The sequence below is a fragment of the Erigeron canadensis genome, chromosome 7 (assembly GCF_010389155.1).
Source record: "Erigeron canadensis isolate Cc75 chromosome 7, C_canadensis_v1, whole genome shotgun sequence".
Classification (NCBI taxonomy): domain Eukaryota; kingdom Viridiplantae; phylum Streptophyta; class Magnoliopsida; order Asterales; family Asteraceae; genus Erigeron; species Erigeron canadensis.
Genome location: NC_057767.1, coordinates 7,149,953 through 7,175,892, shown reverse-complemented (window position 1 = coordinate 7,175,892; position 25,940 = coordinate 7,149,953). Strand labels below are relative to the sequence as shown.

Genomic DNA, 25,940 nt, shown 5'->3' with positions numbered 1-25,940 from the left:
TCTACCATTTATATATATGAATGTGAATAATAATGTCATCTATATATGGTTTTTATCGGGTTTTCAACAGAAATTATCAATTTTACTATACAAGGTGTGTGCGGCTGTATTTGTTGACATACGTCTTAAGAAAAAGTTAAAATTTAGGAACAAAAAAACGCAGTTATTTATTCGCTCAAAAATACAAACAAACACACACAGAAAAATATCAATTTTTTTGAGAGCTATAACTAACCTCACCAACTTTATTCCTTTCATGCGATAGATGTATATGCGTATGAACGAACAACTATAAATGAAAAATATGGATCTGCTCATAGCTTTAGGCAATCAATATTCGATCTATAATTTAACCCGTATCGAGGAATATTTAATCTGCTTATTTTAATTACAAGTTTTATTTATTTGGGTGATATCTCTTTTGCTATGATTTTCTTTCTTTAGTGAAGGCTATTTTTTCGGCAAACATTAATAATAATGATGTGAAATTAGATATAAATATAGATTACAATATGCCATCTATATATGGTTTTTATCGGATTTTCAACTCCAAATTATTTTTAATATACGAGGTGTGTGCGGCTGTATTTGTTGACATACGTCTTAAGAAAAAGTTAAAATTTAGGAACAAGAAAATAGGAGTTACTTATTCGCTCAAAAATACAAAGAAACAAACTAACAAACACGTACATGATAATTGATCATCAGATATCAATTTTTTTAATAACTAAGAAGGTGTTTGGGATCTGTCACGTTTTAATGCAATTATTAGATTCTTTGTATAACATAAATAATTTTAAAAAAATATTTGGATGAAAAAATTAATTATTTGTAATAAAAACGTAGTTTTAGAGAATCATGTACATACATGCTCTTTCAAAACAAAAATTATTTGCTCTTTCAAAACATAATTATAAAAATGCAAAATTTATTTTGAAAACCTGCAATTTATTCTCACTTCTCACCAACTTTATTCCTTTCATGCCATATAGATATGATGTATATGCATATGAACGAATACGTTTTTAAATTATTTATTGAATTGTATTTTTTTTTCATTTAAATGTGAAACGTTATAAAAATATATGTTGCAGAAGAATTATTTTTTCAAAACCATATATATATAGTCGTTTGTTCACATGTAAACGAAAACGTGAGCATATTTATTCACAAGTTAACCAAATGTTATTTTGAAGGTTTTTTGAATAAGTTAACCAAAGCCTTTTTGACTAACTTTTTTTTACTTTCACGATCTTAAACCACTACTGATGGAAATTGGACTTCTTGGAATTGAGTTTAGATTCCAGAAATGCACAAAAACACCATGTCATGATCGATTTATGCCATCCTACAATAGACCCATCGGAACTAATCAAAACCTGAAATAACGCTAACATGAAATGTCGACCTAAACCCTTATGTGCTACATATAACTATGATATGATGAAATATGCACTTACATGTTTAACTTGTTATTACCTATTTGTGAGAGTCATTATACCATTACAATTGTCTCACTTATATGCATTACACGTATATATACATTAAATATGTTACTATTACATCTACTAACGACACAAGCTAAAATTTTGGGAGGAAATTTCTTATAACCCGGGGAGAATGTGACACCCGGCAAATTCGGGTTCATTTGACTCGGGAGAAGCCACTTTCTTTGACCATACATTAGGATGATTTTTATTTTAACGAGTATGTATATATTTATACTTATCTGTGAGATTTTGTGCTAGTTAATTTTTACGTGCAAATACTTATCCGTAAAACATTAAACCAGTATATATATGTTATTCACTTGACCACTTTTGCATGAAAAATATTAGTAAATACTTATAGAAACAAGAAACATATTTTCATAATGTTATTCATATATAAATTGGCCCTTCATGAAATATATAAACCAAACCACATTTGAACATAAACATAATATGATTTATATCTTATAAGCAAGATTTTTGTCTTCTTTTTGTCCATCCTAGCGGTCCAAAACTGTTAGGTCCAGTTTCGCTGAAAATTGGAGCTCTCTAGTTGCATCTGGAGAACTGAAAAATTGTCCGAAATATTTGAAGTCCAGTTGCAATGTGCAGTTTATACAACTGATAACTTCCTCTAGTTGAGATCTGAAGAATAACATCTGAAGACATTCCAGTTGAAGTCAAAGACAACAAGTGGAAGAAAGAGAATGGCAATGGCAGCAAAGCCCAGTTGACATTCTAATCAGATTAATCAACTGGAGATCCTTCAGTGTAAGTGCACTTAAAGTTTTACACTGATTACGAGGAGGACCTTTTACACTACATCCTTTTGCCCGGATAATAATCTTGTCTATGGATAAAAGTGCAAAGATGTAGAGTGGTTGAATAAAGTGACCTTTTGTCTTACTTTATTTAACTCACACACAAAGAATTACTTACTAATACTTTTGTGTGCTGTCAACCATATTTGTACGTCGAAGTTGAGATCCCAATGCTCAACCATCGACTATAAATAGAGGTCCTTGCACAAGCAACAAAACAACTTTGCAAACACTCATACTTGCAATATCTTTGGTGAACTTGTGCAATATTCTCTCAATCGCTAAAAGGAACATTTCACAACTTTAAGTGTTTCGATTGTAGAAGAGAATTTCCAAGTTTAGATCAATTGTATTTCATAGGTTGTTAGGATATTTGCATTCGTGTATTATCTTGGTTCCGTAACAACCTTGTATTTTATTTAACAATCAATAAATAAAATACACTTGAAAATTACATATTGTCTCACCAATTTACATTACTTGTAATTCACTTATTGCATTGTATTTACTTATTTACTCTTGTCACCTTAATAAGTATAACTCCAATTAACCTGGTACACTGTTCACTGCGACTGGTCACGTCCAAATACAATGAACGTGTTGCAAAGTAAACTCACCATCGATATAGAAGTGTCTTCAGTACTCATCTATTATAGAGTTTGAGACTAACAAAAACATCTTCAAACACTCAACCTATCACCTTGTTAATTTTCTTTTATGAGTTTACATACGATAAACCACCTTTAATCCTATTAATCATAACATAATTATTTCATTTCTAATTACCACAAAACAAAAAACATTCTTCTTTCCCTCTTGCAAAGCGACGACCACCACCTCCCTACACAACACCTAAACCATTTTAATTCTACATTCAAATTCCTTAAATCAACTAATTAAACACAATTACTTTTGATATTAAATTACCATCTAGAAAATTGTTGTTTCTTTTCCTTTTTTTGTTTGAGCTGTCCAAAACTCCTCCCCATGGACTAATCTTTAAATGCTGCTTTAATTACCACTCCTATCTCTATTTAAACCAACTCAAAAATCACCACTTAATCCTTTTATCATTTAACACACTTCACCACAAATAAAACTCACAAACTCTTCTCCTTTTCTAATTGAAAATCTCGGCAGCTTCTTTACTCCCAAAACCACCATCTTAAATCTTTACAAATCAACTAATATCAACTTAATAATAATCTTTGATCATGGAAGGCTAAAGGTGGTTTCATAGGTGTGTAAAATAAGAAAAACCTAACTTTTCTTAGCATTTTTGGATCTAACAAGTAAAATAATAAAAACATCATCTTTAATCATAAAATACACCTGTATATCACTAGATCTTAATCTTTGGAGCAAGAACAAGGTACGTGGAATCCGAATAGACCACCCTTCTTCTCCATGAAGGGCTGGTCGAGTTTCAAATGGGTGAAAACCCACATATTTTTCTATCATTTCATTTTCTAAATCCTCTTCAATGATTTGTCTATACATCTTTGATGTTTGGCTTTTGGGTTCAAACCTTTAATCATTGTTTAAGACAAGAGAAGAATAAATTTGGCTATTATTATATTACTGGCATGATTAAAATTATTTTCATTGGGAAACCTACATAATTAATTAATTTAACTAATTATTTAAGCTAATAATCATTTCTTGCATTTACACGTTATATAGTTCCTAGGTAAATGTTCTCTATTTCAAATAATACCTTTGAAACATAACACCTAAACATAATGATTATCTTCTTGAAGATATAATTGGTTGTGATAATCTAGGTTGGTAAAGTTTGAGAAATGTGCTAGATAAATGCCCATTAAATACTTATGTATATATTATATATGTATATATTATTATTATTATAATTTGACCCACCATGCCCAACTCATGACATATATTCATATATTTATAATACGTGGTTATTCCAACTCCCAACTATACCTAATTGACAATTGCTCAACTCCTATTATGGAAAACGGTGCACTTGTATAGGTTGTGAGGGAGAATGATTGCGGATGTATTATGATGTGCTAAATCGAGTTCAAAAATTATAAACTAGTAATACCTTGAAACTCACTACTACACACTACCGGAAAGTGGACTCGTTCGTATGCAATATAGTTAAGAGGTAAGTTCGTGTTCGTTCTCGGGGATTGGTTTGAACTAGTTGTTTGGTAAAATGGTTTAGAAAACAAGGTGTTGCTTCAAGTCTCACTTTGACAAATAAATTAAAATAAATTTAAAAGACAAAACACATAAAAGTAAAGAAAAATTTCAGACAATATTAATAAGGATCATCCACCTTGAATTCACTAGACTTCAAACATGATTGCATTCAAATAAGACCGAATTCATTTGAGTTGAAAAGATAATCGTAAAAAGATTAAGGTGCTCACGTGGTACCACCAACCGTGAGCAAATTACCCGATAACCTAAGTTGCTAGTTAAATTACCCAAGCCGGTACCACCAATGCCTAGACAACCTTACCAACAATTAGTTTGTTTGACTATCGAATTAACGATTGTACCTATGTGAAAATAATGTGGTACCACCAACCGTTATAAAACACGTTGACAAAATGACTCCTTTTTATTAAAATGATATTCACTATCATACCATGAACTGGTGATAATTGCTCATAGACAAACAACCATTTGAAAATCACATATGCATCCAACTAGTACCACTAACGAAGAACACACATGCCACCAATATCATAATAATGTATTAAAAGAAATTAAATCATCAAGATCTCGACACAACGACCATTGAAAACAACTCTTAAATTAAAACATATAGCAATCACATTATTCGTCTAGTTTCATCAAGGTGGATGATTGAATTTTTAGCCACACATGATTAATTAAAAATAACAATCAAAATAAAGGAAGAACATGATGTACCAATCGTTCTTGAAAAGTAAAATTTCAAGACAATAATTTAGATACGATCTAAGTGGGTGCCCGTGAATCTTCAATGAATCGGATGATGAAAATCAAGCCTTTGATCCTTGAAATAATCTCTTGTAGAGCAGCTCTTAGAAAGACTTTTGATAAACTTTGGAATTAGGTTTTATTTTCTATTTATACCTCCTCAAAGCTGATGCCAAAAATCGGCCAAAACCCTTCGGGTCCGTCTTCCCACTGCGGCGCAGTGGGCGAGAAATGCCCCCACTGTGGCGCAATCTTAATTCACTGATCTGGGACTCGTTTTCATCATGTATGACTGCGGCGCAGTGGGCTTTGGTCACCTCCACTGCGGCACAGTCCAGATCTTCTGACCGAATGTTCTTTATTCCACTAGCTGACTGCGGCGCAGTGGGCTTTGGTCACCTCCACTGCGGCACAGTCCAGATCTTCTGACGGAATGTTCTTTATTCCACTAGCTGACTGCGGCGCAGTGGGCTGGTGATGCTCCAACTACGGCGCAGTCCAATTCTTCTAATCCACGACCACCTCCTTTCAACTTGTAAACTTGCCAAAATCTTCTATCTTCTCAACTTAATCAACTCTTTCGATCTCATGAATCAATAACTTGACCAAAAATCATCCAAAAATGTGCCAAATGAACATGTAACCTGTTTAGAGTCTGAAAACACTAACAAAAACCATAAATGCGCCAAATGCACATAAAATCAACTTAAAACACTTAATAAAATGGTCAATAACGATGTGGGCGATAGATATAAATTGGTCACATCATATTATGAGTTATTTCAACATACAACCATACTTCTTTGTCATTTCACGTGTATAGGTTGTATGGGAGAACAACCATAATACTATTATATTACTATTATATTATACAATTATTATTATTATATATATAAATATATATAAACCCATGAAAAGGCCATCTCCGACTAGCACGTTGTCAACCCCTACCATTATCACATAAAGAAACATTTTTTTTTAAAATCACATTAAACAATATTATTTGGAAAAAGAGGGAAATTCCTTAGGAAATAATAGTATAGTTTATTAAGACAAGTTTATATATTATTTCTATAGGTTAACACATTCAAGAGGATTCTCTATTTGCTAATATTTGCTACTTTGAACTAAAGGTGAGATCTCCTTAGCCTCATCTTACTTATACATTTTGGGCTGCAATACATACTCTTACTTTTATGAACACAAGTACATGCACAATGGTATACAAGGCTATTATAAGTTACTATCTTCGCAACAAGTCCTCACAATCATGATACGTTAATTATGGATTTAAACGTGGATATGTTCAATAGCGCTATTTGGGTTAACACACTCCACCCAGCATAACACGGCTGGGAGCCCAATGGGTGATACATATTTGTAAACATTCAGTACCTTGAACAAGTACCGGGAGGCAAAACTATAACAACGTGTCAATTTCGTATCATGAGCTTATATAGATGTATACTATTTACATTCCTAGCATTGTTGTTTAACAATGGCTACCTTCATTGTGGTAAAGCAATGGTTAACTTATGTCTTGTGGTTCATGGCTAAACGTTTTTGTAAAACCTACGGAACTTACCAACTTTATGTTGACACAATTTAGTAAGTATTGCAGGTGATTAAATGTTGTCATGCTCAGATTGCTATGGTTGTTCGTTTGCTCTTGTTGAATAAAAACCCTACCCACCATGCCTTCTATTGTTCCATCTTTTGTTAAGGATATGGATTCGTAGATCAAATGTCTTTTTTTTTTATGATTTCAAATTAAGACTACTCCATTTCATGTAATGTCTTTGGATCTTTGAATAAATATTGTTTTATAAAATGCATGTTTTCAAAACAACCACGTTTAGTGTCGTTCATTATACTCTTGTGTTGTGATATTATAGAAGTCACGCCCCACCCGTTGACCCGTATTTTGGGGGTGTGACACTAAGACCAACATTTAATTTAGGTTCACTAGGACCAGCTTGTGTCCGCCGGATCAAAAATTTGAGTGGCTCATATTATAATCTGATTACTATGCGCGCTCCCTTTCAAGGGTAATAATGTAATTTCATGCGACACAACAAAAACCATTTTCGTCTTCAATCTACGCATAGTAACACACACTTCGATTTCTCCGATCTGCTTCTTCCTTTCTCCTCTCTCAAACCGATCATCGTCTTCATCTCCTAATCCCCCTCCTTTAGCCTAAAACTCCCTCCTCATTAATCCTTTATTTTTTTAAATATTTTGTTAAATATTAAATCTAAAGGCCGACCTTATTATTAGTACAACAATCTTTTTATCCTTAAAAGTCTTTCAAAAATTATATTATATTATATTATATTATATATATATACACACACACATATACAACATAGGGAAAAAACCCTCACATATTCTCAACCAAGAAAAAAACCTACGACCAAAAAAAAAACAAGTCGACTACCAAAAGGTTCGACTTTTTAATTCTTAAAAATCATCACTTTTAAGAAATTTATTATGAACTTAAATTATTATTATTATTAGTTATGTAATTATTATTGTTGTTGTTGTTGTTGTTATTATTATTATTATTATTATATCTATTTTAATTTAATTTGTTGTCCAATATAGGTTTATTATGGCTTCTTCTTCAACAACAAAAAATAAGACTACATTAATTCATCTTGAAGATCTTAAGCCAACACATGTTAACAATCATCTACGACTCCGTGTCGTGCATGTACGGATTGTTTCAGAGTGGAAAAACCCGATAAAAATCAAAACGTTCGAGATGGTTTTTGTTAATGAATTAGTATGTATTTTTCAAATTATATACTCTACACTTTTTGTTTCTTCTTTTATTTAACTAAAGTTGGAAAAAAAGGGTAAACTGTAATCAATATTTATATGGAGTTAATTTTCATATGTTTCTAATTTAGCTTTCGTATTGATTAAATTGTGATATTGGTCATACACTTTTTATTTCTCTTTTTATTTAATTAAAGTTGGGGAAAAAAAAGTTAATTGAAATCAATATTTATAATGGTATTAATTTTCATATGTTTCTTTTTAGCTTTTGTATACATTAAGTTGTGATATTAGTAATACACTTTTTGTTTCAAAATTATTATAAGATTTACGTATTTTATGATTACTCGTCCATTGAACGGGCATGATTATAGATTTCGTACATGGAAATAAATTAATGATGATACGTTGCAACTTGCAAAATTGCAAGGCGAGAGGCGTTGGAGACTTGGCGAGTTGGCGTTGATTAACTGCATGGGCCTATAATTTCCTTCGGAGCCCAATCTTTGTTTGACCTTTATTAATATATAAATTTGATTACTTAACATTTTAACCACGGCCCATGTAATTAGAGTAAGTGCTCGACTGCGCGTTCAATTTTAAGATAGTTCAAGTTATAAAAAGTAAAACTCCGAATACCAGTTGTAGCTTGAAAAGAAAAAAAAAAAAAAAAAAAAAAGTCTGGCCTTGACAAGAGTAGGAATCGAATCCATGATGTCTATCTGTCCTTCAAGACAAGATTGTTAACTACTTGATCCAAGTTTTGATTTAGTTCAAATTATATAAATTAAAGGTAATATAAAATATAATTTTTTAGACGTTGGCTTGGATAAAATATGTTCACACCCAAATTAATGTTATGAAATTCAAATTTACTCGATCAAGAGAATATATATATACGAGTATATATTAAGACAATGTCCAAGAAAAAAAAAAACCTAAAACTAAAAGTCGATTGAAAAAGAGTAGCATCATACACCACCTTTGATATTGATAATATGAAATATGTAAAAGTAATATTGACATGACATAAAATTTAGAGTATACAAAAACTAGATAAATCGATATATGGTTCTGTATTATAATTTGTTGTGTATAATTAAAAAGGTCACAAACAAAGAAGCATCATCTAGTCTAAAAATTTAGTAATTAAATATAATCATCTCCACATCATATCATAGTTGGGATAACTTTTAGAGAACCCCCTCCCTATCTAAATAAGTCTAACAACTTCGGCTCTTCACCATCACCATGGCGGCAAGTCACACCCAACTCCGCCACATCATCGTAAACCGGAATGGAAGGAAAGTTCTCGTCATCATTGCTTATTAACATCCTCCCCCACGCGCCATTAGCTTGAAAAGTATTTGAACTTTCATCAAATTTTGGGATCAAATTTTCATCGTCAAGAGGTTCCGGGGAACCTCCATCAAGCACTGTCTGTACGGCGGCCTCGCATAGGTGCCAGTTTCCAGTGGAAAGGAGTCCCATAGCACCATTCACCGGGTTCAATGTTCGTCCAGCCGCTTCATAGAGTAGTGATTGGAACAATGCTAATGTTTAAAGAGATGCACAATACATACAAACTTTCTAGTTAAATACTATACAAAACCATAAACAATAAAACTAAGGGGAAAAAAATCGAAACATAACAATGCATGGATGACACTTTTTTTTTTTTGTTCTAAAGTAATTCAGCTAAAAATAGCCAAACGATTTATATAAAGAAAAAAATATTACGATAAACTTTACTTATTCTCAAAATAGCAATTTTACCCTTTTACATATATGTATTTCTTCTTTGATTTTTGTGAAATTAAGTTCACATATGGATAATAAAAAAGAGTTTGGTCATTTCTACATCTTATTATTTAATACTAGATGATTTTATTCAAACAACTTAGCAATAACATCATGAACCAATTAAATATTTTGGAGAAAAAAATGTTTATGAGATTGCTTATTAATAATTTTTTGTTCTTTATGTATGTTATTAGAAATTTAGTAGTATATATTCGCGTAATGCATAATGATGATGAGTGCTTTTACAAAGATAAATTTAGTTGTGCATAGTCGTCGTCAGCTTAAAAAACAAATTTCAATAACTTCATTTGGTACATTGGTTAAAAGGTAATAATTATATATATATATATATATATATATATATAATTACTATATATACTAGCACGGTACCCGTGCTATGCGGCGGTGTTCGTGGCGGCGACGGTGTTGGTGGGGGACGACTGTTAATGGTAGAGGCGGCGTCGAGTGATATAGATAATTGATGTAAAAGTAATTAATGTAAAGAGTTAATTGAGATACTTTAAAAGATTAAAGACTAATAATGTAATATATCATTAAGGGTATTTTAGACATTTTATCCCATGTAACTTTGAACATGGGGCTATTCTTTTTATAATATAGTATAGATATATATATATATATTATAAATATTAAATGATAAAATATATGCCTAATGGTAATAATAATTAAAACTTCAAAATCTAAGACCGAAGTATTCTTAAAATGGTATGTTTCGAGTTATGACTCCAATATACGTTGTATTAAATAAATAACAAAAAAAATTGTAGTATAGATATAGATACCATTTTTTGTCATTCCATGTCAAGAAGTAAAAATGACATAGATAAATGATGTATATATACTATTAGATTAAACCTGTATGATGCATGGATAATTTCTGTCAATAATGAAAGTTTAAAAAATAATATTATGAGATATGATATATAACCAAAATTGCATTAAAACCAATGTGACAAAATAAAATTGAAACAGTTAGGGATTTATATATGTATAGATTTAAATTTCTCATGAAGAAAACTAATCATACTTTTTTAACGAAGTGTATTAAATTTTTTGGTTAAACCGTACAATAATGAGATATAATTGGTCTCATATTTTTTTTATATAAATAATATAACAATAAAAAATAATTATTATTATGATTAAAAGTAAAAGTTAGAATCCTATATTACATGTAGGATGATATATCATTTTTTAATTATATAGAGACATAGATATAAATAATTTCAATAAAAACGAAAATCATTTGAAATGTAATTTAAAGGGAAAACTAAAATGGATCCTTTAGTTGGAGACTTGGAATTGGGCAAGCCCATATAAAAATAAGAGGCTCTATGTTAACTTTTAGTCAACCTATATTACTACTTTTTTTTATGATAGGATAACAAATGAGTTGATAATTAACTTGTAGATGATGCGCCCCCTTAATTCATGATTTCTACGTTCGATCCCTCCTTTCAACACAATTTTTAAAACAACACCTACGTATATATTTATTAGTATAACTACACCTAGATTTATGAGGTGTTATTTGATGATAACATGGCATTTGAGATGGTAAACTTCTAAACACAAAATTATATGAAATTGACACGGATAAAAGCTTATGTGAAGAAGAGTAACACATAAGTAAAATCATATACTCTCTTAGTTATATAGAGAGATTTTTTGTAGTATATATACCTTGTATTAAATAAATGACAACAAGTAAAAATGCAGATTCAAAGCAATGTTTGACAAAATTGGAGGGCATAATAAATGTGAAACTTAAACATGGCAAGAAAAAAGTATTTGAAATTGAATTGAAACATTGTTTGAAAATTAAGGATTCCATATTAAAGTTATGTACATATGATTACTGCATTTTCATATTGCAAAATGAGGTGTTTTGATCTAGTGCTAACAATTGAAAACAATGTATTTTGTAAATTAAAATGTACTATGTATATATACATGCAAAATTTTCACGATGAAATTCTTAAGCATGATCAAAACATTCAAATGAAACGAGTTGTGGAATAGTGTGGACATACAAGTACGTTGGTGGCCAGGGGGAACGGCAGAGATCAAACTGAGAAGATCGCTACGACCAAAGAACTTGGAAAGGAAGAGTGTGGCATGCCCTTGTGCAACAGGTGATTGGATCCCCTCTAAACACGATTTTAGCACGCAGTTTTCGCCGCAACCCTTGCGTAAAACACGGCAGCCATTGCAACTCATTGTGATTATCTTCTGCTAGTCTTTTTTGCTTATGTGAAAGAGGGGGGTTTCTTATGATCAAAGGGAAAGGCAGAATTTAAGGATGAAAGACTCTTTAAAAGAAAGATTTTGAGTAAAAAGTAAGAGGTTGGTTTTGGCATCATCTGTGAGAATTGGATGGGGTTGATGGGTAAAAATAAATTGTAGTTACTATTTTTGGAATGTAACATTATTATCCTTATTTCACAAATTCAGCATGATGTAACTTGAATAATGTTTTAAACTTTTCATATATAACTTATATTTGGAGCTGTAAACGTACAAGTGTTGTCACTCGGTATAGATTCCACATAACAACGACAACCATACCGAATTCTTAAATAAGTACGTAGGATATGAGAGATGTAAGATGTAAACAATTTTGTTGCCCATATCTAAAGGTACAAAAAGTTTGCTTACATAAAGGTTTCCAACCAAAACAAATAAACAATGAGAGAGTGCAATGTAAGAAGAAAGTAGTCATATCGATCTGTCGTTATAGATACCATAACTAATTCAACTACTGTATTATTTGCCTTCCTTTTCTGTGTTTAAACTTGAATTCAACTTGAAATGATTTTATTCTCGAATATACTGAAATTATTAAAGAGAATTACATAATTTTATATAAACTTTGATTCTAAAACAACAGATAATAAAAAGATATGATAGTTCCTCTTACATTTTTTGGGTTCTTGACAATCAGATGTTTTAAAACTTTTTCAAATAATAGAAGTGCTTCTTTAATACATGTTACAAGAGATACGTTTCAAGACTTTCATATATATAGCTAGTATGCAAATAGCAAATTTAGGCGTAAAGGTGATGAAAAGTGTATCAAACATCATCAGGAGAATATAACTCCAAATCTCCAATCGAGGTGAATACAAGCTCCGAACTCTGGTTTCGACTTTCGAGTGGCTCCGTGCTTTCGCGAATATTTATATTCATCCATTTTTGTTACTTATATTTATATGTGACAAAGGAATCCGCCATTTGTACCAAGAAATCCAATTATTATTAATCTTTAAACTAGATTATTATGCGGATCTATAATACATATAAAGTTTCATTATAATTTATATAACTAATTGTTTTAAATAAGACATCTTAAAAAAACTTTTGACAAGTGTGAATCGAATATCACAACGGGTGTCTAGGTTATGTAGTCTTAACCGGATCCACTCTAGTAGAGAGCACCTCACCCAATACATAATACTCGTAGGGGGGAAAACTCCATATTAATTCGCCCAAAAGCACGGCAATTAATAGGAGTAAACCTTGCTACTCAGGTCTCCCCGAATCCGAGCTTTTATTGAAAGACTCCTTTTGCTACTAGGCTATAAACCCAATACTATTATTTTAAAAAATATTTGGTATTAAAAACTATTACTAAGATATGTATGTTAAATATGACTTTTGTAAAATTGTGTAAAGTTAAACATAGATATTACTTACAATTTTTTATATTAGAGATAACTAATAACATGTTAAACTTTTATAAAATCTTAATTTAGCAAACATAAATAAGATGTTTAACAAATGATAATATTGTCATTTTTATAAATCCTTACAGATTAGTTTGTATAGTTATAAAGTGTTTGGAATTACTTTTCTTAATAATACCCATATTTGAATTTATTAAGTTATAAAATTATATCTAAAAAGTTTTAAAAAATATATGATACCATCATTTTTGATTTGATAGTAAACTTAAACTTGATTTAATTGTTGAAACGTCTCCAATTGTTAATTAAGGTTATTTTTTATTATATGTGAAAGTTAGTTCAACTATGATGTAAGCCCAATGCCTAGTCTAATTTTAAGTAATTAAAAGATTAATTATTAAAGTTACAGTATGATTGCATACTTGCACTTGTAGAAAGTATTTTTTTTTTTTTTAAAAAAGTTATTAAACAAATTAATTTTAATTATAAATAACAAAAAGAAAAATTACATGGGTGAATTAAGTGGTTAACACCTTACTTTATGTGTTCGATTCTTACCGCATGCAAAGGCAAAAGACGCTTTTTATTAATATAAATATAACATAAGCAACCTCTTTACCTTAATAGAAGTAAGATCATCTACATTTTAACTTACATTATATACCGTCAAAATATTAATACCAAAAATTCGTACAAGACAATTATGAGTGTTACTTACCCTTCTGTTTGTTTTAAACTAGAGAACACCGCTGATTCACTAATCACTCTTCTTCAATTCGAGCTAACGTTTAAATTAGAAAGGAAATACGAAGGATAATTTGTGTTCAGGCTATTCGCCCTCTTGACTCGTTTTCAACCTTTTAGAAAGAGTCAAACAGTTTCGATTTAGTATGCCTTTTAAAGTCTGTTGACCGCCTTAAAACTATGGCAGTTAGGGGCGGTTGCAAATTTTTAATACAAGTTGTTTTTGTTTGACTTTTAACAAGTAAAACAGAGTCGACCTGTTTTGACACGGTTTGAAATCCGAAACCTAAACAACACTTTCCAGCCCTCTGATAGCTATCCATCCATTCATACATAATTGAACCGGCTAGATTTTTAAAAAAAAAAAAAAAAAAAAAAAAACGGTTGGACCAATATTAGAACATTAAACGCTGGTCGAAACATTGCCGAGGGTTACGTATCTCATTTCAAAGAAGATAGAAAAGAAAACAGAGATTAGAACACAAGTTAAAATTATACACCGATATCACAGCAGTCTTTTCTTTACACGCCACGCATTCTTTTTATTGCAAACGCGTAACAATTCCGGTTAATAATTGAACACTTATTATCCACCACCCAAATTATACAAATAAATCAATCAATCCAATTCATATTCATCAAATTCAACAATTATTTACACAGAATTACTTATGTGTACAAAGAATCCTACTCTTAACAAATTTTTAATAATAAATCCCCTAGAAATTAATAATGTAAATTCCTAAAACACCCAAAAACTAATTGTATATGGTAAATTAAATTAAATACGCAATAAGCTAATATAAAAATTTTTAATGATGTGTGACTATCTCTAACTTTGGAGAAAGTCTAGACTTCTTCGCCGGGTGCGGGCTTTCAACCTCCTCGTCGATGAATCCAGGAAAAAATTCCGGCATCGCTGGGAGGTTGAGGTCAAACCCGCGTTGACTATTGGTAGACCCAACGCCTTCTGATGACGTAATACCGCTGGCGGCACGAGCAGCACCGCCACCGATAACTCCGTCATAGTGACGTCGTTTGTGTCCACCTAAAGCTTGTCCGGACGCAAATGACCGGTGACAAATATTACACTCGTGACTTCTTCCACTAATCACACCATGTGTCCCACTATTTGATGACGTGGTGGCTGTTGGTGCAACCACGTGTTCAGTTTCAGCCCCAGCTTTAAATAAAATTTCGACTTCATCTGGGTTATTTTTTCTGTGACTGGCTTTATGTCCACCAAGAGCTTGGTAGGACCCAAAAGCCTTGTCACAGACGCTACACTTATGAAGTAAGTGTAGCGGTGGGACAATACTCATAGGTGGTGAGCTAGCCCGTTTATGTGGGCGTGATAATTCTTCTGTTTTATCACGCCCATCACGGGCTAGTAACAAAAGACAGAAAGCAAGATACTCTTCTTCTGTTGGTTGACGTGGCCTTTTTGATCTTTTTCCTTTAGTCCATGATTCCAAATACTTTAGATGGTTGCCGGAATCTTGTCGAAACAAAGGTGTAGTTGCCGTTGTTGGAGAATTCAAAGCTTCAACAGCCATTAGATGATGATTGATGGTTTGATCACTAGCAAGTTTGTTTAATATAGAAGAAATAATAAGAGAGAGATATGATATTTTTATGTATGAATTGAGTGAAGATAGTGTGGGAGATAAGTGAAGTATATAAGGGAAGGGTTATAGCGGTGACGGGTGATAGAAAGGAAGTTGCGTGACAAGTTTGAGGAAAGTAGGCGGATAAAATTAGTTTTTACTAATTTATTCTTTTCTTTGAATATATTGGTGGATGACACATGTTGTATGTGGGTTTTATGTGGAAAGTGTGGTTATTATCTTTTTACAAAAAGGTGTTTTTTAAGTACATGGTTGTAGTTAATAATCGTTTAAACAATTGTTAATAATTTTAAGAAATGATCATTTAAGCATGTTGTGAATATAATAATTTCTATATAATTAAGTTTTATTATGGTTAGTTTTTCTAAATGAAATATGGTGTGACTTTTAATAAATAGATAATATAATTAGTAGGATAAAGATAAGAAGTTAGGGGTTGAATGTATCTTCTTCTTTTAGATATATGATGACAAGTGGTGGTATCATAGTTCAAGTGGAGTTGAGTACGTCATCCCAAAAAGAATGGACTAGAATCGGCACTGAAGCTTCTCCGTGTTGTCTTACCTTCAATGAAGGTACCCACTCCTCCCCTCCCCTCCTCGATGTTTCTTCTCCTCCTCTCCCCTCCCCGATTGCTAGGAGCACTTCACCACTTCTCCCCTCCCTTCCCCACCTTTTTCTATTTAATTTTATTTCTATTTATTTTTAAAACTAAAACATTTTATTTAATAAATTAAAACTAATACAAATATTAAATATAAAACAAACAACAAAATAAAACATCAAACTACAATATTAAACGAAACGACAACACAATACATAAATAAACTAGCGATCGATGCTCGGGATGAATGTGCGATGAATATGGTCAATGAGATCCATCTTAAGATCCTCGTGAACGTTTGGGTTCTGTATCTCAAACAGTCGTTCATCTGATGGTTGTGGCGCAACCGGGGGATCTGGAATGTAATCAGGACTTATAGCGTGGTCCCCGTCTTTTAAAATCATGTTATGAAGAATACAACACGCATACATAATCTTACGGATGGGGGTTTCTTCCATTTGTCGTGCCGGTTCTCTAAGTATTTTCCATTTTTTTTTATAATACCAAAAGCTAGCTCCACATCCTTCCTTGCAGCCTCCTGTGCCTTAGCATATCGAATTTTTTTCTCACCGGTTGGATGGGAAATCGTTTTCACAAACATCGCATATCTTGGGTAGATCCCATCCACGAGAAAATACGAGTACTAATATTCAGTTCCATTTACAGTGAAAGGAACCGACAGTGTTGTGCCGTCTTCAAAAGGATTGAACAAAGGAGATTGGTTCAACACATTAATGTCGTTGTTTGAACCGGCAACACCAAAGTATGCGTGCCAAATCCAACAATCCTGTGATGCAACTGCTTCAAGCGATATCGTCGGCCCGTGATGATCACCTCGTGTGTACTGGCCACGCCAAGCTACTGGACAATTATCCCAAGCCTAGTGTGTACAATCAAGACTCCCTATAAACACATTTATTAAACCGAAAATATTAACTAAGCTACGTAATATATATATATATACACATATATACATTATTAACTAAACTACGTAATATATATGTATACATATATACATTATTAACTAAACTGCGTAATATTTATATACATATATACATTAAGTATATATATATATATATATATTAAGTATAGATATACCTAACATGCCGGGGAAACCATGATAAGACGCATGATGATCAAGAATGCTTTGCGTATCAGTACGCATTGGCTACGCAAATATTCATGCCGATATAACTTAATGACTCCATCACAAAAAGCATTAAGGGTGTCACATGACGATCTTTCCGACATATTTAGGTAATCATCTAAACTGTCGGGATTACTACCGTATCCTAACTGGCGAACTGCAGATGTGCATCTCTGTAAAGCCGAAAACCCCCATTTACCACGAGCGTCGATCTTCCTTTGAAAAAAACTAAAATTATTTTCCAAATCTGAAGCTATCTTCACAAACAACCGTCTACTCAAACGAAACCGTTGTCTAAAAAAAGTCTCATTAAATTTCGGTTCCTCGGCAAAATAATCTCGAAAAAGACGGTTGTGAGACTCACCACGATCGTCGCGTCTTGTATACGTTCTTGAAGAGGAGGCAGTATCACGGACACCTTGTTGAATCGCATAATGCGCCATTGTGAATAGATTAATATACCGTTCCGTCTCGTCGGATGAACTCGAGTCCGATTGGAAATTTGGGGGTGTTGGGCCGTGATTGTCAAGAAATAAAGGATTGTTGAAGAAAGGGTTCATGATTCCGAAAATATAGATACATGTGTGTGTTATTTGTGTGTCTTATTTGTGTGTGTGATTTGTGTGTTGATAGAAAAAAAAAAAAGAAACCGAAGTGCAGAAACAAAAAAGAAAGAAGAAAGAAAGAAGAAGGAAAGAAAAAGGAAGAGAGAGGGAGAGACGTTTGGATGTGGGCCCCATGTTTGTTTTTTTTTTTTGTAACGGTCGAATTCAAAGGCACGAGATCCGGCACCACGCTCCCCACTACGCTCCCCTACCCACCGGTACCGGAGGGTCGGAGCGGTGTTCCATCCGGTACCGACCCGGTACCGGTCCCCTCCCCATACGACTCCGTCCACCCTAATAGCACATATGCAATATTCTATGGTAAAATAAAATATTTTTGTGATGTATGGGATTATTATATACTCCTAAGGTTATCTCCAATTGAGAAGTTTGTGCACATCTGTTGAGATCCATTCTTGTCCTTTCTTGTCCATAACATTGAAGCATGTTTGTCATTCTTTGTCCATAGCCTATTTATCTTTCACCAAGGATATGGTTTTGGATGTCCATAACCTTCTACCTATATTAATGGGTAATGATGTGAAAGATGTAAGGATGTTTGTATGGTTGGGGGTAAAATTAAAGGATTTTAAGGATTTGTAAGGATTTTAAAAATTTGTAAGGATATGATGTGACAGCTAAAGGATGCTTAAGGACATCCTTAATATTGGAGATAGCCTAACTGTGTACATAGGTTATAAATGTGAAGTTATAAGTAAATTGTATTTTATATATATATATATATTGTATGGGATTATTATATACTCCTAACTGATTACATAGGTTATAAATGTGAAGTTATAACTAATTTGTATTTTTTTTATATATATTTTGACAATAATATTTCATAAATAATTAATATTAATATATAGTAACAATTATTTAAAAGTATATTTGTTATTTTATACCTAATATATTACAACGTGTTAATCATAATATTAAAGGTTATGGTTGATTAAATTGTTATTTATAACATAAATAGTTTTACAAGGTAAAAAAAAAAAGGTCTACAAAAATTCGACATTTATACAAGGTAAAAAATAAGGTCTACAAAAATTAAATAAATTTTTTTGTAATTTGTGTATCTCTAAAAAATCAATTAATTATATGGAGACCATCATTTATATATTCTTGTATTCACTTTAGTATTGTGGCTTCATATATATTCATTTAGTAATTTTTTTACTTCTTTTATAGCTTTGTAAATAGCTTTGGAAAAGTTTGTGAAAGACCAATTCAAAGAAAGTTCTAAAGCGTGCTGGAAAAGTCTACTATATTTTAAGGATATTAATTAAGTGAAGTCGAACAATGAGTTTGACCAACAAACTCTGCATTGCCAATAAGTTGGTAATCAAGATTTTATCTAGATGAGTTGAGATTTAAAAAGTAACATTTGTCAATTTGTGTGTGAATGAACATGTATATATCTTTGATTTTTGTAAATGTGAACCAAAAGTCAACGTCGCTAAAGGTACAGTAGTGGACTTTTATTTTGGTATATGCATATAACCGAACCAATTCAAAGCATCACAATTTTCTTTAGACAGCCAAACCAAAGACTACACTCTCTTAACCTCATCTCCCAAATTTTACACTTACTACTACAATGCCACCGTGCATCTATCTATCCGGCCAGTCGTGGCCGTAGTCACCATACTCTGCCCCTTTACTATATCGTCACGACGCTTTCTTTCCTCTTCGTGCACCTCTCATGTCTCGTACTACCTATCCATCATTCTCTCATGTGTCATATTAGTGTAACATTAACATTGTTTTTCAACATGTAATGCACAAGAAAATATAACATTCATCACTTGCCGAATTCAAGACACACACATTTTAGGGTCCACATCCAAACAAGTTTCAAGTAGGGATGTGTAAGGGTTGAAACCCGACCCGATGCGTTTAATTACTAATTTAAAAATTTATTACTAACAATTAATTATTGACAATTAAGAAAAATCTAAAAAGTGTAGATACCAAAGTTAAATGAATGGGGATGATTAATCTTCTTAATTTATTAGCTTAAAAATCGTTTTAATTTTTTGGATGATGACTTGTGAAAATTCAAAGGGAAGATTACAAAAAAATTAAGTGGAATACACTTGTTACATCCATAAAATTTTAGAAAGATTTTTAAGTTAGTATTTAAAAAGATCAATCATTTACCTAAATGAATTATATGTTTAGAGGGAAATTTTATACCTATAATTAAATTCATATGTTTAATACGGAGTAATAACTTTAATCATATCGGGATGACAATATTTCACGTCATCATTACCTAGCTAGTAAAACAAGTTAAAGTCAAGCATCTAAATAGAAAGTCAGAATTCATTATATTTTGCTTGGAAAGTGATATTGTTGCAACAAATTTTAGCAGTCTATAACAAATTATGCATAGTACAGTTGTACACTGCGTAAAATAATTTGTATTTTTGTTGTAGATTGCTAAATTTTGTTGTATAAATATCACTCCTCATTTTGTTTGGCCAAATTAAATGAAAGTTATAAATAATGTGAAAAAACAATTTTTAAATTTAGTATAATTCATTCGACCACACCCAAAATGAGTAACAAACATGTACAAGTACAAGAGAATCACAAGCATTTCGAGGAAGGCAGGATTGTTGGTGGACCTTGACTTAAGACCGGGTCGAAGTCAAATACTTGAAACCGAGTTAGCCGACGCCAGGCCGATAGAGCAAAGCCGGCACCAACCAACAAGCCATATATGTTTAGATTCATGTATCTAGTTGTTTTTATATTTTGTGGGGTTGTGTAAAACTGTAAATTGGACCACTCTTTTTAATGTTATTAAATATTCATAGACTTCACTAGTTGGTGGTGAGGTATAGTGTCAATTTAGCCACATGTGACATTTTTAAAAGAGAAGTAAACAATGATTTATTTAGAGTGAATTTTTTCATTTTCCACTCGTGCGTATTTGGCATGGTTAGAAACAGTCACAATAACCATCAATCTTATAGGACATCTTCCATATCTACACCACTAAAATTTTACACATGTAATAAAATTTTTTACTTATTTATATTATTAGTTGTGTTTTATGTGTTCTGATGTGATATAATAAATTGGTAGTTATAATTCATATGAATGCAAAAAAATGATGTGCATCATACTCCTAAGAAAATACGTAGTTTTGTAATTATTTTTCTGTTTTTATTATATACCATGTGAGATAAATATAACAGTATCTACTAATAAACTAAAACAGGATTGTAACTTTTTTTAAAAGACACGTGGCACGCTATTTAAACGACATGTGGTCTCTTAATCTATGTTAATAAACCTTTTTTTAGGATACCATATATATAATTAAAAACTATTATTTATTTAGTAGATAAAAATATATATATCTAATTTCATTAAACTCTTATTATTATATTACGGAGTATTATCATAAGTATTGTTGCCATATATTTATCTATTAAATATAAAATATTATAAAAAAATATTCTACGTGATCTTAAAAATATATACTCTTGCCTATATAATTTTTTATCACTATTTTAACGATATGATAGCTATCATGATCTAAATTAGCATCTTTTTATTATACTAAAGCACAATTGCTTTAATAACTTATCGACCAATCACAGCTCTTGATTTTTTAATGTTGACTTTTGTTTCCAATTTTGACTTTAATTTATATTTTTTTGTTTTTCATCACAAATTTACACGTTTTACCTAATAATTTTAATATAATAAGTAAATAATAATAACTAATATATATCCGATAGAATAATGTCTAATATTTATCCAGTTAAATAATAACTAATGTATATCCAACAATATGAACGATCATATATCTTAATCTTAATCATTATCTTTATATATATTAAAAAACAACTAACCTAATAGCTTATTGATCAATCATAACTTTTTATTTACTTGCAACCTCGTAATTCGCAACCCCGTATTTGCGACCTCGTGATTCGCGACCCCGTATTTGCGACCTCGTGATTCGCGACCCCGTATTTGCGACCTCGTGATTCACGACCCCGTATTTTGCGACCTCGTGATTCGCGACCCCGTATTTGCGACCTCGTGATTCGCGACCCCGTATTTGCGACCTCGTAATTCGCGACCCCGTATTTGCGACCTCGTAATTCGCGACCCCGTATTTGCGACCTCGTGATTCGCGACCACGTATTTGCGACCTCGTGATTCGCGACCCCGTATTTGCGACCTCGTGATTCGCGACCCCGTATTTGCGACCTCGTGATTCGCAACCCCGTATTTGCGACCTCGTAGATCGCGACCCCGTATTTGCGACCTCGTAATTCGCGACCCTGTATTTGCGACCTCGTGATTCGCGACCTCGTAGATCGCGACCCCGTATTTGCGACCTCGTAATTCGCAACCCCGTATTTGCGACCCCGTATCTGCGACCCCGTTCACTATTCCAATTTCAGTTTGTCTTTTAGTGAAATACTACCCAAGATTTACTAGCCTCTCAATTGTAGCCTCTCAGTTTAGCCTCTCAACATCAGCCTCTCAATTAAGACCCTAAATTTGCAAAAAGACCCTGAAACCAATATAAGACTTCAACTTTCAATTAAGACCTCGGATTTTGATTACTACCTCGATTTAGTCAACTTTGGTCAACCTTGGTCGGTTTAGTCAACTTTGGTCAACTTTAGTCGATTTGGTCAACTTTGGTCAAACTTGTAAAATCTGGTCAAAGTCAAACTAGTACGCTTTTGGATAACTTAGTCAACACTTGGCGGCACGTTATGAGCACGTTTACCTATGATGAACACATACTTAATTTTGATAACTTGAAACAGATTGTTGTGTGCCGATTACTTGCTTCTGATATCTTGCGTAGCTTAATCTTGTTGCTAGCACTCTGGTGAGTTTCGTAATCCCCTTTTCACATGTTTTCATGGGGCTGAAAGGATACAAATCATTTTTATAGTAAAACGTATATACTTTGGTACTATATGATATGACTTTGTGAAATCTCATATTTTGGAAAACGCTTATGATTACATATTTTGGAAACGCTTATTATTACTTATTTTGGATACAAATCGGTTTCACTTTTTGGGCATACATTTGATTTCATATTCGGTTATACTATGGATTCTCTGTTATATTGCCGATTATAGACTGTACTACATGATATCCTGTGTGTTCCTTGTTGATAATGGCATAACTGCTTTCACTACTATTATTCGATGGCTATTAGATTACTGTATGATATTGTATACATTCTAAAAGGATTCTAGCCAGGTCATTTATATGAATGTAAGGGCACGCATTGGTATTCACACTAGTCAGGTCATGTTTATGACTGTAAGGGCACGCATTGTTATTCAACCAAGCCATGTCATGTTTATGATTGTAAGGGCACGCATTGTTATTCAATCTAGCCAGGTCATGTTTATGACTGTAAGGGCACACTTACACGTATTAGTACATTGTTACTCTCGTATTCATACTTAACGGCACAAACTAATTCAAACAAACGGTTTCAAGTAAACAAGCATGATTTCAAACTTACAAACTCACTAACCATTGTGTTGACGCTTTTTAGTATCCTTTCAGGTGTGCAAGTTAATCAAGTTAAAAGTGGTTAAGGAGGATAGCATGGTGGCCTTTAGCAGACCCAGAATTGGAGCTGCATATCTTATGTGACTATTATTGTTGCTATATGTTTAGACAATGGCATTATGTCTAAGTGATCTATCCCCTGCGCGGGAGTTTAGTTATGCGTGTTGGATATTGATTTTATGTTGTATGTTTATGTTTCAATTTAAATGAAATGTGAGTTAATTTGAGCATTCATTTCGTCACTCTACGTAACATCCATGACGCGTGTACTATGCGTCGCACCCGAGTTTTCCGCCTTAGTCGGGGTGTGACTGATCGGTATCAGAGCCATGGTTATAGAGAATTAGGTGGATTTGCCTAGACTATAACCTAAGAACCTCATATAGCATACATAATAGGTATTATGTGTGCATCCTATCTGTGCAATCTATATATGGTAATCAAGCTTGTTATTTATGGAAATTAGTAGACATGATTGGATACTCGGAGAAACGTTATATGTTGGAAAATCATGATTGCGTATACTTAGTACCATGCTACTTAGCCACATAGGAGTCAAGGATACATATTCTAATTGTGGTGAGTTCGTACGGGTGCTTGTGTCGTTAACAATCCTAATTGTTATCTTATTATCATAGGACAGGTGATTGATAATAAACCTATTCGTGTTATGGACCCGCATCATGATCAAATACATATACTTGAAATCTTGAATGTTAAGTACATGATCACAAGTATGTTTATATTTTAATTCTTAATCATCTTTCATAACAAAATCACATTATGAGTATAATTGGTTTAAAAAAATCTTATAATAGAGAATTTATTGTAGCACGTGCCTTCTAAAATAACTACGGCAAACAATATCATCAATATGTCTTAGTTAATAATGACAGTGAAGAACATGTGATTATTGTATTACTACTTGCAAAGTATAACACTGATAACCATATATCTTCAAAATCATAAGATTTTATGAATTAAATGTATGAACATCTTAATATTGATAATATCGTAAACCCCGTGTCCAGTGTTGGACACGGGTCTAAAAACTAGTATTCTATTATAAATCTAACTATCTAAGTGTGTGTCATGTTATATCTTAATCTTAATATATACTATAGAAAACAGTTGAACTAATGACTTATTAACCAATCAAATCGCTTAATTTTATCAAATTGACTCTCACTTATGTCATCATTTAGATTAACCATAAATTAAAAATCCTATTAATCATTATCCAAATTTATTATTATATTAATGTTTATATTAATTTGTAGAAAAAGTCTCACTAATTTACACTTTTTGTTTTCCATCAATAATTTACACTTTTTAACCCTAAATACTTAACTTATTTTTAGCCATCAACTTGAGACGATTTTTTTTTTTTTAATTTTTAAAAAAAGTTACAGAAATTATTTATATTTAATTTTTTAAAGTTACAATTGTCACTCAAATCAAGAGTGTCAATCATTATCAATGAATATGAAAACAATCCTAATTGTTATTTAATTATCATAGAACAATGATTGAAAATAAACATAATCATGTTATGGGTCGTATCATGATCAAACACATATACTTGAATGTCATGTACAAGATCACATGTATGTTTATATTTTAGTTCTTAATTATTTTTCATAATAATATCACATTATGAGTACAACTGATTTCAAAAAATTATATAATAAAGAAAATATTGTAGCATGTGCCTTGTGAAATGACTACGACAAACTATTTCATCAAGATGTTTCAGCTAATAATGACGAACATGTGGTTGTTGTATTACATCTTTCAAAGTAAACACTTAAAACCGGATATCTTCAAAATTATAAGCTTTTGTAAACTATATGTATGAAAATCTAATATTAATAATATCATAAACCCCGTGTCCAGTATCGGACACGGGTCAAAAATCTAATATTAAGCTAAAATCATCATCGATTTGCCTCAAAATCAAACTCATATCGAAACCGCTATTGGTATTAGTACCGGTTTTTCTTTTTCTTATCTCTACTTTGTAGTAACCTTCAATATTATTACTATTATGATTATGTCTCTTATTAAATTATCATCATTGAAAA

The 25,940-nt window shown here is 32.0% G+C and overlaps 2 protein-coding genes across 2 annotated transcripts; both read right to left on the bottom strand.

The window, feature by feature from the left end:
* Positions 1-9,244: 9,244 nt before the first annotated feature.
* LOC122608877 (LOB domain-containing protein 38-like) lies at positions 9,245-12,079 on the bottom strand. Its single transcript, XM_043781951.1, has 2 exons — positions 11,893-12,079; positions 9,245-9,588 (listed from the first exon to the last, which is right to left on the bottom strand). Exons 1-2 carry the CDS (start codon positions 12,077-12,079, stop codon positions 9,245-9,247), a joined length of 531 nt encoding a protein of 176 aa, XP_043637886.1.
* Positions 12,080-14,894: 2,815 nt separating this feature from the next.
* Positions 14,895-15,952, bottom strand: LOC122607395 (zinc finger protein ZAT10). The gene has a single exon (XM_043780361.1). The coding sequence runs from the start codon at positions 15,843-15,845 to the stop codon at positions 15,102-15,104; it is 744 nt and encodes a 247-aa protein (XP_043636296.1). The 5' UTR covers positions 15,846-15,952; the 3' UTR covers positions 14,895-15,101.
* Positions 15,953-25,940: the final 9,988 nt, after the last annotated feature.